General features: G+C 36.1%; 3 protein-coding genes across 6 annotated transcripts; 1 reads left to right on the top strand and 2 right to left on the bottom strand.

The window, feature by feature from the left end:
• Nucleotides 1-2,807: 2,807 nt before the first annotated feature.
• Nucleotides 2,808-3,452, bottom strand: LOC132789830 (uncharacterized). The gene is given in 2 exon segments (XM_060798122.1): nt 2,808-3,339; nt 3,341-3,452. Coding segments are annotated over 2 exon segments (282 nt in total). The 5' UTR covers nt 3,446-3,452; the 3' UTR covers nt 2,808-3,162.
• Nucleotides 3,453-4,294: 842 nt separating this feature from the next.
• On the top strand, nt 4,295-4,999 carry LOC132791730 (uncharacterized). Its single transcript, XM_060800776.1, has one exon. The coding sequence runs from the start codon at nt 4,442-4,444 to the stop codon at nt 4,901-4,903; it is 462 nt and encodes a 153-aa protein (XP_060656759.1). The 5' UTR covers nt 4,295-4,441; the 3' UTR covers nt 4,904-4,999.
• Nucleotides 5,000-5,217: 218 nt separating this feature from the next.
• On the bottom strand, nt 5,218-17,005 carry LOC132791705 (putative leucine-rich repeat-containing protein DDB_G0290503). Of its 4 annotated transcripts, none has more exons than XM_060800740.1 (12): nt 16,416-16,992; nt 16,038-16,361; nt 15,736-15,894; nt 14,350-14,622; nt 14,056-14,287; nt 13,891-13,991; nt 13,133-13,270; nt 6,724-6,880; nt 6,463-6,668; nt 6,135-6,403; nt 5,762-6,059; nt 5,218-5,577 (listed from the first exon to the last, which is right to left on the bottom strand). In XM_060800740.1, exons 1-12 carry the CDS (start codon nt 16,728-16,730, stop codon nt 5,410-5,412), a joined length of 2,640 nt encoding a protein of 879 aa, XP_060656723.1. In that variant the 5' UTR covers nt 16,731-16,992; the 3' UTR covers nt 5,218-5,409. The 4 variants fall into 4 exon arrangements, with proteins under 4 accessions (XP_060656723.1, XP_060656730.1, XP_060656738.1 ...); XM_060800747.1 differs by having other exon boundaries at nt 5,567-5,688; nt 16,416-16,996; XM_060800755.1 differs by lacking the exon at nt 5,218-5,577 and having other exon boundaries at nt 5,876-6,059; nt 6,124-6,403; nt 16,416-16,990.
• Nucleotides 17,006-17,303: the final 298 nt, after the last annotated feature.

The raw sequence follows: 17,303 nt of genomic DNA, 5'->3' as shown, positions 1-17,303 counted from the left end.
GGGCACAAAACGCTGCGGTTACCAGCGAAATCCAGTCATAAACTAAGCAATCGCCAAGGTGGGCAAGCCACCAGGATAGGGAACAGGAAGAGCAGGGAGTCTCATATCATAAAGCAAAGTATTTATGAGACGCCTCCCGAAGATGATGACGATGGGAATGAGAATGTGGATGAGGATGAGAATGGAGGATGGAGGACGGCTTTGTCGTTTGATGATGATAATGAAGACACTGCGACAATGTTCTCACTTTCAAGAACAGCAAGTGGACAGACAGGTTGCCAATTAGCAAACAGAAAGAGAGAGGGAGAGTTGGAGTAAGAGAAGGAGAGAGAAGACCACACGTAGCGGGAGAATCTGTAGCTGGAATTGGGAGATTGGAGTTTGAAGTTTGGAAATTGTGGCGCACTTTCATTTTCAGTGCAGGCATCGCATAATTAATTGCGACCGAAAGTGGACAACAATTTGAGCAGCCGTCGCAGAAAGTAAAATGTTCCAAAGGAATACAACGAACCTGTCCCCAAACAGAAAACAGAAAGAAAAAAAAAAACCGAACTCTACTCGTACTATAATATAAACCGGATCATCATCAATTGTGAGGCAGAGGCAGAGGCAGGCAGCTGGAGCAACTTTCTTCTTGCTTCTTGCTTCTGACACACTAAACTGACGCAACGTGCGGCAACAAGTGCAGAGCACAGCACAGCATACTCGAGATCTGAGTGTTGCAAGATCGGAGAGGAAAAGAGGCGGGAGAGCCGCCCACGAGACGAGGCGGCTTCCTGCCGAGAAAAAGTGGCAGCGAGCGAGCGACTGTGGCATAAATGAAAATTAAGCATGTTTATGGCATGTACTTGCAGTTGCTGTTGCTGTTTGCTGTTGCATGCCTCATTCACACGCTGCCACAAGAAGTAGGAGCAGGATCGGGCTTTGGAGATCGCGGGGACTTGACAGAACCAGTTTAATGGCGCATGAAATTTCACCAAAAAAATCTGCGGCGAATCTGCGTCTAGCTAAGGTGGCAAACGTTGCAGCATCAGACAGAGGGGCGAGGGGCAGGGGCAGGGCAAGTGTGGCAAGTTGATTTGCTTAAAAGAAATTCACTTTCCTTTGCCAGACACTTTTTACTTTTTCAAATACTACGTGTGCCAAGAAGGCAAAGAAGGTCACGTTGTTGTAGATCATGAGGATTCGACAAGACACAACACAACTCGCGACTCGTTGGACTTGGTCAAAGACGGACCAAGTTGCAACTTCAACTTCAACTGCAACTCTAAGGCTAACAAACCCAAAAATAAAATAAGAAAAACAACGAACAAAATTAAACGCAAACACAATTGAATGCAACTTGCATTTGCAATGAGCGAAAAATACTTTTAATGAAAGTTGGCACTTTGCTTTTTTCGGGCCTTGTTGTCGTCGCTCTTACTGCTTTTCTTCTTCTTCATCGTGTTGTTGTTGTTGCTGTTGTTGTTGTTGTTGGTGCTGTTTTTGGGGGGAATTTTCGGTTTTGATTTGTGGCAGGCGACATGGAAAATGACAAGGAAAATGCTAGCTGTGGCTTCGTTTTTGGCCTCGTCTCTGGCTTCGTCGCTTTAAGCCAGCTCAGGCAAAAGCCAATGACTCCTTTAGAGTGTTTAGCAAGCTGGCTAAAAGCTGAATGGTTACTATTTCAACCTTCTTCATAAAGCATTGCAAATAATATCTGTTATTACTTAGCTTTGAAATTTAATTTATTTCGCAATTAAGCGACTTTTTTTACATTAAATATTCTTTGTTGAACATTAGCAGTATTTAGTAGAAAAGAAATGGTATTATAATTTTGTGTCTCCATGAAATGAATATAACAGTCAGAAAGAGGCATCTCCGAACCTATAAATTATATATATTCTTGATCACAAGTATTAACAAATTCCTTTGTATGGGCCTACTTTCTACGGGTCTTAGTATCTTTGGCTGACAATCTGGTATATTCTACAAGTATACTCTATAGTATATTATGCTTTGACTCACAATCTGGTATATTCTTCAAGTATACTCTATAGTATATTATGCTTAGACTGACAATCTGGTATATACCGCACTCTATAAAGTATTTTGAATGTTGTACTATATCAATATACCAAATATAACATTTGGTATACTTTGTACTCTATAGTATATGTGGCAATATACCAATATACCACATATATCATTTAGATTTTGTTTAGTATTTTTTGGTATATTAATTTAGTATATTTTCATTTTGATACTGCATTGTTTTGCGTTTATTCGCAATGGGTAGTGGATATCTTACTTGTCTTGTTTATCATTAAAATTCATATTACAAAATTTCATGATTTATATATTCTCCGGCTTGATCTTATACATTTTTATTTTCTATAACGTATGAGTAATATTTTAGGTGGGTTCCTATGCAATAAATTTCAGCTAAATGGGCAAGCAGCATTGTATTTAATATTTAAACAAAATTAGCAAATAACTTTTCACCAAGCTATTATTTATTCCAATTAAAATCTGCTTATTGGATTTAATTTTGCTGCAACCGAAGAATTTTATTTTAATTTAAATTCAATTAGGATTCTCAAAGCATTCTTAAATATTCGTAAGAATTTTCGTTTAGAAACGGTTTTCTCAGACTTTCAGACTTTTTTCTCACTTTTCTAGATTTTCCTCCTACATAACATACATTACAATCATCAACCATTTATTCAACGTTACGTATACGTAACATTTTTTTTTTTTTTTGTTTCTTCCAATCATTGCTAATGAAATAAGAATTCTTTTACTTTTTTTTACGTGCGTTTTATTTATATTCAATTGACATGCGCTTATTTAATTCCATTTTGAATATTTTAACTCCAACCTATTAATTGAGTGTGTACAATGAGTATGTGTTTGTGTAAGAGCAAGAAGCATCATCATTCGGCACAGATCAGTCTATGACCAGTTTGAAGTACATGTGTTTCATTAATAATAATAACATTCGTGTAATCCAGTAAACAAATAACAAGGAGGCGTGGTTGCTTGAACCCCAGTTTGAAAAGATCTTGGCGAAGTCACCGTTTAAAACCGTTTTAAATTACTGTACGAATTGTAGGGCAACATGTGTGTATGAATGAATGTATGTATGTCTTGGGATGTAGAAAAGTATATTGCGGAAATCTATCACTGCTCCTTGGGTTCCTCCTCTTTAGGGGGTTCATCTTCGTCCCAGGGCAGATTGTTGTGCAGAGCGGACCAGCGAGGCATCGAGTAAAGCGACCACATTGGTATTATCATCATGAAGAGCAGCGATCCCCAGCCGTAGAGAGCTTTCTGGCCCATCGACAGGCGAAATCGGGGGAGGTCCCACAATAGGTGCATGATGACGCACCTGTTGCAAGCCATCGGGACACGAAATGCGTTTCAAGGGCAACAGCAAAAGTTTTCTTATGGAATTTGAATTCATTGTAAAGTGCTGCTGAACAAAAAAGAATTCGAGAAAATATTAAATCTGAAAAATGTATAACAAAAAAAAAAAGTTTAGAAAAATAAAACTCACTTAAACAGGCCAAAGTGTGGAAAAAAACAAAACTAACTGAGATATGAAAACATACAAGCTGCTGTCGTCGGAGTTTCAAACAGTCAACGCCTACTGTAAAATCAGGAAATATTTCGGGGGAGGTTCACAAAGGTTAAATAAGCATTAAATATGCTAATGAAAAGTGTTGCGACGCCCGGCGGCTGTTTCTTTATTTAATTTTTGATTTGCGCGCAACATTGTTGCAAATGCTGAGACAAAGCAAAGACGACCAAAACAAACAAAAAATGGCAATGTGAAATTATTATTACATTTTGGCATTGCGTGCACAAACAATTGACTTTTTTTTTGCCCCGTCGCGAAGCTATCAACACGAGAGAAGAGATCACAGCGAGTTGATTACATAAAAATGCGAAACGGAATTTCAAAGTGGCCACTAGGGTCTCATAAATCAGCCAAGATTCGGATTAACCATAAGCACCAGGCTCAGACAGCTGCTGCGGGCCATTTGCGCAATTAGAAATAAATATTCAAATCAAGCATGCAACAGTCGCACGAATAGTGTGACCATGCACTGCATTTCAAAATATAGCAAGGGCCCACAGCTGCGGTTCATGTCTTGGCTAAACAGCTGCTGCACATTGCGAAGCCACAGTACAGCAGAATGAGACCAACTTTCATGGTGGTTAGCGGTTAGTTTGTATTTTAGTATATTTCCTTGACATTATTTTGGTAGTTGTGCTTTGGTCACATTCCGTCGCAGGCGTTAAACAAAACAGCTGTAATAAGAAAGCTTCATTTTGAAGCAGCAAGTCTGAATTCATTTAAATGAATACAATTTTATTCAATAATAAATGGACTTATAATACTATTTAACTGCAAGAACTCCAATATTGCCGTCGATGCATTATCACCTTTAAAACAATGCAACCGCAAGTCAAGGGGGGCGCCAAAAGCCCAGCGTCCGTGGCCAAACTTGAGGAATTCATCAATGACCGGCTTAAGGAGGATCTCAAACAGCTGGAGATATGTCTCAATCGGTACAACGAGGACATTATGGAATATGTACAACTGAAGAACACGCTGCAAACGTTTGACGAGCACATGCCCGATGGCTACAAAACACAGGTCAACATTGGCAGCAATATTTTTATGCAGGCACGCGTCAAGCAAATGGACAAAATACTCGTGAACGTGGGCAAGGAAGTGTATCTGGAAATGAGCATGGAGGAGGCCATCAAATTTAGTGATGTACGCATTAAGATTTTAACCAAACAGGCGGACGTGGTGCGAGATGAGAGCGTAAAGAAACGAACACTTATTAAATTGGCACTGCTTGCAATTGCTGAACAAGAAAAGTTGCTGCAAGACGATAGCAAGAAGTAAAGGATCGAATGCAAGATGGCTGTCAGGGAGAGAAGAGATGTGGTAGTGTTGGAAAACGAGATTAGCTAAGTAAATAAAATAGTATGTTATCTAATTGCAGTTGTTTTTGATCTTCAGATGAAACGGAACGTGATTGCGCATTATACTGCCGGCTGAGTTTTGTTGAGAGCGGAATAATTCATTGCTGTCATATTCATAGAGACATTACGTTATCCGTTAAAGGGCGTCAAGTTATTAACACTGACGGTCAAAAACAGTAATCGAATGTCACGTGTACTTCCCCGCCTTAAAATTCAATTTCTGATACTATTTCGACAAAGCACATATAATTAATTTTATTCGCTACAGTTTACAACTTTCAATTTACAATGATTGGCCGAATGTGTATTTAGGAGAGAGAACAAGTAGAAATTACAATAGGAATTGGACAGGGGATGAGAGAATGTTGTATTACTTGTAAAGTTTTGTGCTATATACTTAATGTAAATGTATGAATGTATAAATTATTATTGTATACAAGCATTTGTGGACAATGTCAACTCCTGCGACTGCTGGTTGGGACTCGGATTCGCTGGTAGAATGTGTGAAGACGGCGATGGAGGCGTTTGAATCATTCGAACCTGTTCGGTGAGCCGCTTCGAGGTGGTACGCATGAGGATCAAACGATTTGCCATCTGCGGGTTGAGTTGTAAATTCAATTAGCGGGCAGTTAGATAAACTTTACGTCAAGGAATTGGAGTTGGAGTCGTAGACGGGAAGTACGTGGTGGGAGGATGAGGGGGCCGCTGATGAATGATAGTTGATAGTTGGAATTGGTGTTGGAGTTGGAGTTGAGGGAATTGTTGAATGATGACTCACTTCCTCTTGCACCTTCTGCCCCCTGACAACAACCTCGGAGAGTGCGCCACCCGAGGGCAGCCTCATGTTGACCGCCCTCTTGACACGTCGCATCTCCGCTTCGATCACCGCATAGTCGCCAAAGAGCAACTTGTACTCCTCGCTGAGGCGTAGATTCTCGTCCAGCAGCCTGTTGACGTGTTCCTCGGCACCCCGAATGCACATGCGCATTGCCTCATCCGATCTTTTCTGAGCATCCTTCCACTTGCGGAACGTGTCTATGATCAGTTGCTGCTGCTCAGCGATGAGCGTCTGCTTTCTGCAAGTTGGCCAAGAAGTTATACAAATCTTTCAGGAATCTGTAATATCGAGAGCTATCGTACCGCATACGTACTTCAGCTTTTGCTGCATCTGTTTGCACTCGCAGGACATCGCCTGCATTTGCAACGATATCTCCTCGTTGGCATGGCACAAACGATCCACGGTGTCCTTGTGTTGTCGCTCCTCCTGCTTCAGATGGACGTGCATGTCACGGAGCAGCGTGCGTGATTTCTCCAGCTCCTGTTGACGTGATCTCAGCTGATCGGTCATCGCTCGCTCACGTCCTGTGCTTCTCGCTTCCTTCTCCTTCAGTCCAACGATCTCCTCGCGCAGCAGCTTGCGCTAAAATTTGAAAATACTTAGCTAAAATATTCTCTAATTTGTCTTTAAACTTTGTTCACCTCTGTCTTGAGATCCTCTTGGGTTCTTTCTACTTCACTGAGTCGATCCAGCAGGTTTTGTGCGTCCTTTTTCGCTCGCCTCAGCTCCTTGCTCTGATCATCCTTTGCATTTAAAAGATGCTCATAGTTGCTGCACAGCTTATGACGTTCCTCCTCTTGTTGCTTTAATAATGCGGCTATTTCACTTATTTTTTGCGCCTGCTCAGCTGAAAACAATGGAAATTAATTATAAATTCCTGAAATATAGTTTCTGGTACTTACTATTTCTCTGTTTGAGCGTGTAGATTTCGTCCTTGAGGCGATTTGTTTCTGTGGCATCAACATAACCTTCCATCACACTGCGCAACTGCGTGATTTGACTTTCCCGATCCTCGAGAGCGCATTTGAGACTGTGTATTTGACCTATCAAGCGTTCATTCTGTGAAGGGAAGAGAAAAGCAAGTTTATTGACAATGTAAAGTCTTAACAATCTTTATCCAAAACAAGTAAGAAAGCTACAGTCGATAAATTATACAGCAAAAATACTAAAATTTGGTATACTGATATAGAACTCCATTTTAAATATACCATACAAAATATATAAGATTGTCAGACCCGATTTAATAGACCTTTTTTCATTCAAAAGTATTTCTTAATAACTTCTACTCTGACAGACAGACGGAATTGGAATTGATACAAAAGTATTTGTAGACATTTTGTCAAAAGTATCTGCGAGATACAAATGCTTTTGATGGTAGAAATATGTTTCTATCAATTTAAATTAAAATCTAATGATGCAAAATCAGTTGGAAGATACAAAAGTATCTCAAAGATACAAAAGTTTCTCAAAGATACAAAAGCAGTTGGATGAAGTATCTGAAAGATACAAATGTATCTCAAAGATACAAAAGTATCTGTAAGATGCAATTGCAGTTAAAAAGTCACTTTGTCATGCAAAAGATTCAAAAGTATCTCAAAGATGCATTTTCAGTACAAAAGTATCTCAAAGATACAAAAGTATCTTAAAAAATCAGTTGGAAGATAAAAAAGTATCTCAAAGATACAAAAGTATCTCAAAGATACAAAAGTATCTTAAAAAAGCAGCTTTTTTAACTGAAATACATTCTTTTGTATCTTTGAGATACTTTCGCATCTTCCACTTGCTTTTTTAACTGCAATAGCATCTTGCAGATACTTTTGAATCTTTGAGATACTTTTGTATCTATGAAATACTTTTTTTTTGTTGGAAGATACAAAAGTATATCAAAGATACAAAAGTATCTTAAAAAAGCAGTTGGAAGATACAAAAGTATCTCAAAGATACAAAAGTATCTGCAAGATGCTATTGCAGTTAAAAAAGCAGTTGGAAGATACAAAAGTATCTCAAAGATACAAAAGTATCTCAAAGATACAAAAGTATGTATTTCAGTTAAAAAAGCTGCTTTTTAAGATACTTTTGTATCTTTGAGATACTTTTGTATCTTTGAGATACTTTTGTATCTTTGAGATACTTTTGTATCTTTGAGATACTTTTGTATCTTCCAACTGCTTTTTTAACTGAAATACATACTTTTGTATATTTGAGATACTTTTTTTTGTTGGAAGATACAAAAGTATCTCAAAGATACAAAAGTATGTATTTCAGTTAAAAAAGCTGCTTTTTAAGATACTTTTGTATCTTTGAGATACTTTTGTATCTTTGAGATACTTTTGTATCTTTTGAGATACTTTTGTATCTTTGAGATACTTTTGTATCTTCCAACTGCTTTTTTAACTGAAATACATACTTTTGTATATTTGAGATACTTTTTTTGTTGGAAGATACAAAAGTATCTCAAAGATACAAAAGTATCTTAAAAAAGCAGTTGGAAGATACAAAAGTATCTCAAAGATACAAAAGTATCTGCAAGATGCTATTGCAGTTAAAAAAGCAGTTGGAAGATACAAGAGTATCTCAAAGATACAAAAGTATCTCACAGATACAAAAGTATGTATTTCAGTTAAAAAAGCTGCTTTTTTAAGATACTTTTGTATCGTTGAGATAGTTTTGTATCTTTGAGATACTTTTGTATCTTTGAGATACTTTTGTACTGAAAATGCATCTCTTGCACGCCAGTGACTTCTCAACTGCAATTGCATCTTGCAGATACTTATATGTAGCTTTAAGATACTTTTATATCTTTATGGATGTCAACATATCGTTTATGTCTGTTGTATATTGCAAATAAATTTAATATCTAATGTAACTTTTAAATGCATTCAAAATGTTCTTGAACTTGAAATTGAATTGAATTGAAATTCATCTTTATAAGGATAATAGCAGAGAAAAGAATTTCCAAATTATAATTATTTTTTCTCGTTTGTTGAAACTAAATAGGAAACTTAAGAAATGGAATTTAGTAAATAGTTCTAGAGAACAAACTAAAATTCTTAAAGAGAGTCGAAATCCCAGCAGCCAGCATTCGTTTTTCTTTCAATTAAATTTTGTAATTTGAATTCAATATTTAATATAATAAATAAATAAAATTCTTTATAGATGCTTTTGAAAATTATAAATATAATGCTGAGCTTCAGTTCTATAGAACAAACTAAAATTCTTTATAGATACTTTTCGAAAATAAAAATTGTATACAAAGAGTGTATTCCATTTGTAGGTACTTGTAATTCCAGCTCCGATGTGGCAGTGAGTGGCGACTCTGAGAGTCTTTGTTCGGATTCCTCATTCTGTTGTAGTTGTTGCAGGTGTTGTTGCTGTTGCTGCTGCACTTGTTCCGTTAGCTCCTCGAGATCTCGCTGGAACTCGACAATGATGCTCAGATAATTGTCTCGCGTCGCCTGAAGCATCTCAGATTGTGTCTGACACTGGAGCAGCGAGTGCTCCAACTGCTGGCGATGCGGACAATCCTCGCTGATGTTAGTCTTGATGAGGAATAACACAAAAAATCAGGACACATCAATTTGAATGAAGGCTCTTCATGCTTACCATGTCAATCTGTTGTTGTTGTTGTTGTCACTGTTATTTTGTGTTGTGTCTAGCCTCGATGTCAATTGAGCGATATCAGACCGAACCCAGACACAACTCAGCTGTCTGTAGCTGTCAGAATATATGATGATATTTTGTTTGTTTACTTTCGTGATTATTATTGGACTTGGATTGTTTGTGGTGTCAAATGATTTTTGCTTTGCGGGGGCTTTCGTGTCGATATCGAATTGCATCGCTGGCTCAAAATATTTATAACTGCCGCGTATTTTGCCTTCATTACCATATTTCATTTCATTTAATTTCAATAATATCGCTATTAAAACTTTGTCACGAGAATGAAAAGCAAATCGCAAAGCCACCCGAAAAAGGTGGCAAAAGTTTCAGGTTTCACAGTATAAATTGGTGTTGTTGTTAGTCTGGTTTCAATAGTTTTATAGATATGTATTATTATTATTATTATTATATTTCGAAGTTGCCTTTCGATTCTCACTGTTTTGACACGATTTTGTCGACTTGGGCATGAAATTATATCGTTTAACTGTCTCGAAGTTGCGGTGTAAAGCAACTAAAGCGTGGCTGCGTGCGCTAAAAACATCTCTTAAAGGTCTATTATCATAGCCAGCGTGGAATTTCCGGGCTGAAAATCAATAATGAACGAATAATACTTTTGATAAACTTTGATTTACAGGTTTATGAAGTTTTGCTTATTAAATTTAATTCACCGTTTTAAATTGCCGCAGAGTTTTAAGATTTAAACTTGATTTAAAGCATATGCAAAAGATTTTATAATTTGTACGTTGACAATTCTTCACTTTATTTGATTTAATTTCCGTGTGATTACAATCAAATCTTTCGTAGAGTTTTCGATTAAAGCTCTGATTAAAGTTGATTAAAGAAGCTTTTGAAACCCCTCTGGTTAAACTCTGAGGCACTGCAATCAAATTTTTCTTAGTTTTTCGCTTTATCAAGTTGATTAAAGGAGCTTTTGAAAAGCTCATTAGAAAGCGCTGATTAAATAATTATTAATTTGTAGACAATTTGATAGTTGGCCTAAACACTTTTTTTGTAGGACGTCAGTTGGATCTTTCATAGCTTTATAGTAAAGTTGATTAAATGAACTTTTGTAAAACGCGCTGATTAGCTTTAGCTTTAGTATTCGATTTAAGTTATTTTTTGTGGTAATATGGGATTGCACGTAGTTATCAATTAAAGTTCTTGCTCAAGTTGATTAAAAGCTTTTTAAAAGCTCATTAAAATGCGCTTTAATTTTTGGATTATAAAACCATGAAATCTCTAATTTATTTTCTGTATAGTTTTATTCAAGCTTCACTGAGTTTTATTCTCCGTCGTCACTTTTGTATCGAATTCACTCGTGATAATTTAATAATCGCAAGTTTGACAGGATATTAGAGTTGTTGCTCCTTTCATGCAGCTGTCAACAGCTTGTAGATGAGTTGATTTGCGCCCTTAAGAAGTCACTTTGGCGCCACTTGAAAAGAATTTGCACTTTTTTATTTATTTCATTTTTGGGCTCAACTTTTTGTTGTAGTCGTGTTGTCAGCCTTCAGTTGAAAGGATAAACTTTTGGCTAATTGCACGATGAAGTGCCTCGGCGTATCCTTTGTGAGCGAGTTCGAGTTCCGAGTTCGCGTCCGTCACGTTGGCTTGCCACCTTGGAAATATTATCGCCTTGGCGAGACACTTGACGTGAGGGGCGCTTGTTCCAATTTCTTGACGAAGTCGTCGTCCTCTAGAGGGACGAAGTGTTCCTCTCCCTTCTGACCCGTTCTCAGTTGTCAGTTCTCTACGGTTTTGTGTTGTGGGTGCAACTAATTAAGGCACGTAAATTGTTTGTTTTATGTCTTGATTTTATGTTGCGAGCGCAATGGCAACACCGTTCCTGATTATTATATTCAGCGATTTCATATAGTATTGGCACAACTGTGTTTCCGTTTCTGCTCCGAAGACTTTGATTTGTTTCACACGAATAAATAGCAACGTCGTCGAAGAGGACGAGTCCCGACTTCTTTTTTTTCTTTTTTTTTTTGTGTTTGACTCCCCCAAATCTTCAGCCCACTTCGCATATCGCGTGTCGATTGTGGGTAAATAAATAACACGAAACCTATTTCCGCTCCCAGCCGAGGTTCCTGAGGTGGTTCCTTCTCCTCCTTCTTCTCCTCCTCCTTCAGTGGGAGGTCGAGTCTAGAGTTCACAACTCGAGCACAATTGCAGTTGAACCCAAGCGACGCGATTTGTACTTGTCGAATGTACACAAACAAATTCGCTGAGCGTCGACAGCTTTGCGATTTATTTTTCAAAACAAAATAAATATATATATATATATAAGAGTATATCTGTCGATTGGTATATACATATGTATATTGATGTATATAAATCAGGAACTCGACCTGTCGACGGCAACCTGAAGCATATATAACAACAACATCAACGATGACGATGGATGACTTTAACCCTCGACAAATGCACTTCTCGCGAGGGTCAACGAAACAAGTTCAAAACAGTTGAAAAATCTTGAATTTATGAATTTGTTTTCAATAAATTTTTATTCAAAATATATCTACATTCATTTTTACAATTAAAACTTACTTGTAATATATTTTAGAAATATTTTTGTATTCGCCAACTGGATTGCGAAAACAAAACGACATTTAAAGAAGTCCAAATGAATTATATTAATTATAATCTAATTTAAAATGAATTATATTAATTATAACCTAATGTATGAAATATTTTTCATGGCTTAACACGAATTCATTTTCAATTGATTCTTATTTTAAAAATAAGTCTGAAAATAATTGATATTTTATGGAAACATTTAATTCTTTAATTCAATTCTGAATTAGTTATATATATAAAACATTTTTCGAGGCTTAACACGAAGTTTTTTTTTCAATTGATTCTTATTTGAATTTGAAATTTCAATATCATAATAAAGTTCGCTATTCAACATGAATTCATTTCTTATTAGTTGATATTGAAATAAGTCTTAATAATATAATTTTATAATCAAGTTTGTAAGGAACTTAGACAGCTAAAATTGCAGGTTCTAAACATCTATTAACTTTACAAGTTATTCACAATTAATAGTCTTAAAATTATACATATTTATGGCAGCTCAGATACTTTAAAGAATCAATAGGAAGATATCTATTTTTGAGCTATACAATTTTGTATCCCATCAAATTTTCCTTTGTGCCACACTTTGAGAACAATGATGACAGCCTTCGCTTTGGGGCATGCAGCTTGCATGTGTAGTGCAAATATATTGTGGCAGAGGAATGTGGAATATATAATATATATACCAGCAATAGATTTCAACATCATATATAAAATGTTTTGTGTAAATAGTAATAGAACTAGACTCGATTTTGGCGGGAACTGGCTGATAAATAGACCTAGTACTCGCATATTTCAAAGTACTTGGAATGCAGTTTGCTTCGACCTCTGGCAACTTGGGCTAAACTAACTTAAACTATGCTTAAGTTTCTGTGCTTCACAAAGATATCTAGTCAAAAGTTGTGGTGGAAGTTTGTGTTGTTGTTATCGGTGTTTTGGTGTCGTTGTCTTTTCCTTTGTCGCTGGGCTAAATTTATCAAAAAATAATTTGCGATAAGGTTTTTTATGATATCGTAAGTTAAATAGATATATAGATAGATTGTTTTTGATAGCTTTGCAGTTGAAACTCACATTCTGACAGAGTTCCTCCATCACTTTGCTGTTCTCCATTTCACTCAGCTTTTCGTGCATATCCAGGATGGCCAAACAGAAGGGATTATTGCTCGATGAGTCTTCGTATAGTTCCTCGTAGGTGAAGCTAGAGCGACGCTGCAGGGAAAGAAATTTATTTAAATTATACATGATTCCATACTAGCTTGACTTGTTTGTTTACTTGAGTAACTTTATTAATTTTCGGCTATTACCTATGCAAAAATTATAATTTAAAGAGTTTTAAATCAAATGAAAAAACCAACAATATACCAAATGCTATATTTGGTATATTTATATAGTATAAATTCTGGTATGTTTTAAATACGAGACTTTGACAATATACTGAAAAAAAAATCTTTGGTATATTTTTAGTATTTTTGTGATTTGGTATATTTTAAATACGAGACTTCGTTAATATACTATAAATAGCCCTTAGTATATTTTTAGTATTTTTGTGATATACTAATTCGGTATATTTTAAATACCACTCTGTTTTGCTTTTATTCACAATGAATAGCGCGTATTTCACAGTCGAGTACACTCAACTTTAGCTTTCTTACTTGTTAAATATATCTTCAAATGCAAAATTATCATATTTTAAAATTTTAATTGGTTTTGAATAATTTCAGAATTGTAACAAGAAGTTACTAAAACATTTCTATAAATACTAAAAATTTTAAAGCCAAAAACTTGTAAGTCTCTAAAGAAATTCATAATTCAAAGATTCTTAAACTCACCAGCTTGGAGAAGAGATCTGCAATTTCTTTTAATGCCTGACAGTTTTTCTGATTTACCGAACGTTCTGCCTCGTATGAAAACTGCAATTCCAGCAATTGAACTAAGCACAAAATGAAATCTCTGTTAAAAGATATATCATTAATTTTCAATCATATTTAACGCACCTCTATATTGAGTTTCCAATTGTTGTATTCTGACATTGAGCTGTTTTTTGCCATCGATAATCGATTGCACATGTCGACGAAATTTATCCACAAGCTCAGCATCGCCTTCATCGCTGATAATCTCAGTGTTGGCGGCAATCGGAGCTTCAAGCTCTTCCAGATTCTGTTCCAAGTTTCTTAGCTGACTCCGCAGAGAATCCAAGTTATTCTGGGTTGTAGTGCGATCTAAGCTCTGTGAATTGAAATTAAGAAATTATAAAGTAAACTAAAAAGGGATTCAATTTTTTTGCTTACAATTCTTTCAAAGAAGCAGGAGAGCAACTTGCGATGGTGATCGATGGCCTGAAGATCATTTTTGCTGACCAAATCGATAAACTCGGTAAGTTCAATGTTCAGCATGCGAAGCAGTTCGCTCGTCTGTTGATCCTTTTGGTTGAGACTCTCGAACAGGCAGCTAGATGATTCCAAGTCCAGATTCGCACAGGAATCTATGGCTGCCAAACGTTCCTTACTGACATTTTGCGTGTCCATTGACATTTTGCTCACGCAATCTTGTAATTCTACTAGCTAAAAGAAAAAGGTGGATTATTAATTTAATTTGATATTCAATAAAGAAATTTTTCTTAAAAATATATAAGAAATATTTTAAATTTCAATAAAAACTTTAAGTTTTAAAGAAGTTTCTATTAGAAAGGAATTGTATATAAAATTTGCTACAATAATAATATTGTAATCATATTTTTCATTATCTCAAGGCAATAGCTTAACCTTTTTTAAAAGTATGTATGGAAAAATTAAATCTCCAGCATCTTTTAACATCTACAAATTCTCTAAGAAAATATCTGGATTAAGAATAGTTAAAAAGAAATCCGAAACTTGAAATTAATATATAAAATTTCTTTATAAAAATCTTCGAATAGGTCTTTGAGATAATGGATTTAAGGAATTCTCAGAAAATAAATCTTAAACTTAGAATTGATATCTGTAAATTCTTTATGGAAATATCTAAAATATATCTTTGAGGTAATAAAATTTTTAGAATACTTACAAACTCTTTTTGAAAATATCTGAATATGTTTTTAAGATAATGGTATTTAAAGTATACTTAAAAAGGAATTACTGCTATATACAAATTGTTTATAAAAAAATCAGACATTATCTTTGGAGGTAATGAAATTAAAAGAATTCGTAAAAAGACTTCTTAAATTAAGAAGAACAGATGCCAATAAAATATGATAATATTGACATTGATTTTTTCTTTAAATAAAAAAAAACTTGATTTCAACTTTTTGTAATTCTACGAATAGATTTTCTATTTTTCCTAAATGTTGTATGCGAAATATCTTTTATAATGTCCAAGGTTTAGAAAGTAGAGTAAGGAACTCTCACTTATAAACAGATGCCTAAAATCAATCTAATATTGGAATACATTTTGCCTTAAATCAAATGAGTTTATAAAGCGTGTTCTAAAAGGCTTAAAGGATAGAAGTAGGGACGACTCACTTTCTGGAAGATGATGCAGAATTTTCTATAAACAATCTAATAATATATATATATATATATTTTTTATTAAATCGAATGAATCTCGAATTAACCTATTAACTTTTTCTGAATCTATCTCTATTTTCCTAATGAAATATCTTTCTAAAAGGATTAGGAAGTAGAAGTAGAGACTCTTACTCGCTGATTTAGTTGAGCTATGCATTTGTCCTTGAGGATTAGTTTTTGTCGTGCCGTCTGCACAATTTCGTCCATGCCTTTAAGCTGTTCCTGCAGTTGACAGACTTCATCGTGTTTGGCAGCCACTTCGTTGGCCAGAGATTGCATGCACTTGGTGACCTGCAATGAAATGAAGCAACCACAAAAACAAAGAACATTAAACTAATTTATTAAACAAGAAAGTCAACAAGAAACATTACAAGCAATGAAAAATATAAATGCGATACGAATTAACTTGAGTGAAGGTGTCTCAAGCTACGTACCTTCTCGGCTTCGCTTTCCAGGGGCTGACAATGACATTCCTGCAGTCCAAGAAGTTGATTGAGGGTCATGGTCTCAAGGCAGATGTCGTTGGTGTTCCATTTGTTGTGGTGATACGCTTCCTGCACCAGCTTGATGATGGCACAAATGTCCTTTCTCAATCGCCGATTCTCATCAAGCGTTTGTTGTTGTTCACCGCGACGATCTTGAAAAGCGTTCATGATCTTCTTGAAGACATCCATTTCGAGGGCGCTCATGTTGCCAAAGAGCAGATAGTTCACATGCAGCAGATGATCCACCCAATCTTGAAGAGTGACCAAGCGAAGCTAGTAAAGAGAAGTATATATAGAATAATCCTTTGTAGTGCTTTTTTCAATTACCTCCGAGTCTCCCCCGGCTTCGGTGTCGATGGACTCGAGTCGCTTGAGGAACATTTCATTCATTTCGAAATTCATTTTCGCTCCATCGCCGCAAATACCGCGCAGCTGCTCCACGCTGGCCTTGAAGTTCTCTGTGCTGTGTCCACCCGGTGGCTCCGGCTTGGAAGGATTCTTTGTAGCTTCACCGGTTGCTCCTCCGCTGAGATAAGTTGGTTGCTGCTCTGTTTGTTTTTTGGTCTTGGCAATGGGCGGCTTTGATGTCGTTAGCCCCATGCTGGTGGCATCCAATTGGAATCCTCCGCGTCGTTGATTCATTACAAAAAGTTAAAGGCGAATGGAAAATTGTTCTTGGAAAAGAATATGAAAATTTGCTCGAAAAATGGAAAAATAGTTGATAGAAAAAATGAAAACTTTGCTAGTTTGAATTTAAGCCTAGACACGCATTGTGTAATTAAGCCAAACAGTTTCAGGTCAAACGCAAAAGTGAATGCTGGCTAACTCAAGGCACAGCTGATGGATGGAGGCTTGGAGGAGAGTAGAGGAGAAGAAGAGGAGGAGCTGCTGGCCTGCTATGTTCTCGCACTCTCTCTCTCTCTGGTTATGTATTTTTTTTCCTTTAAGGTCACTCACTTTACACACGCAACCGTTAAACGACAACACGATGACAACAACAACAGTGTTCAATAATAATAATAAAAACAAATCAAAATTGCAAAATTGATATTTCGTTTTCGTTCAGGCGAACCTTGGCAGCGACGTCAGCAGCGACGCTGACTGCGACGGCGACAGCGACAGCGGCGTGTTCATATCTTTTGTTTGTAGTCTTCTGACGTAGTTTTTGTTTATTTTTATATGTAGTATTACGCACACACACACACACGAATACGC

The sequence above is a fragment of the Drosophila nasuta genome, chromosome 2L (assembly GCF_023558535.2).
Source record: "Drosophila nasuta strain 15112-1781.00 chromosome 2L, ASM2355853v1, whole genome shotgun sequence".
In the NCBI taxonomy this organism is placed as follows: Eukaryota; Metazoa; Arthropoda; class Insecta; order Diptera; family Drosophilidae; genus Drosophila; species Drosophila nasuta.
This window is presented reverse-complemented; position numbering and strand designations above follow the sequence as displayed.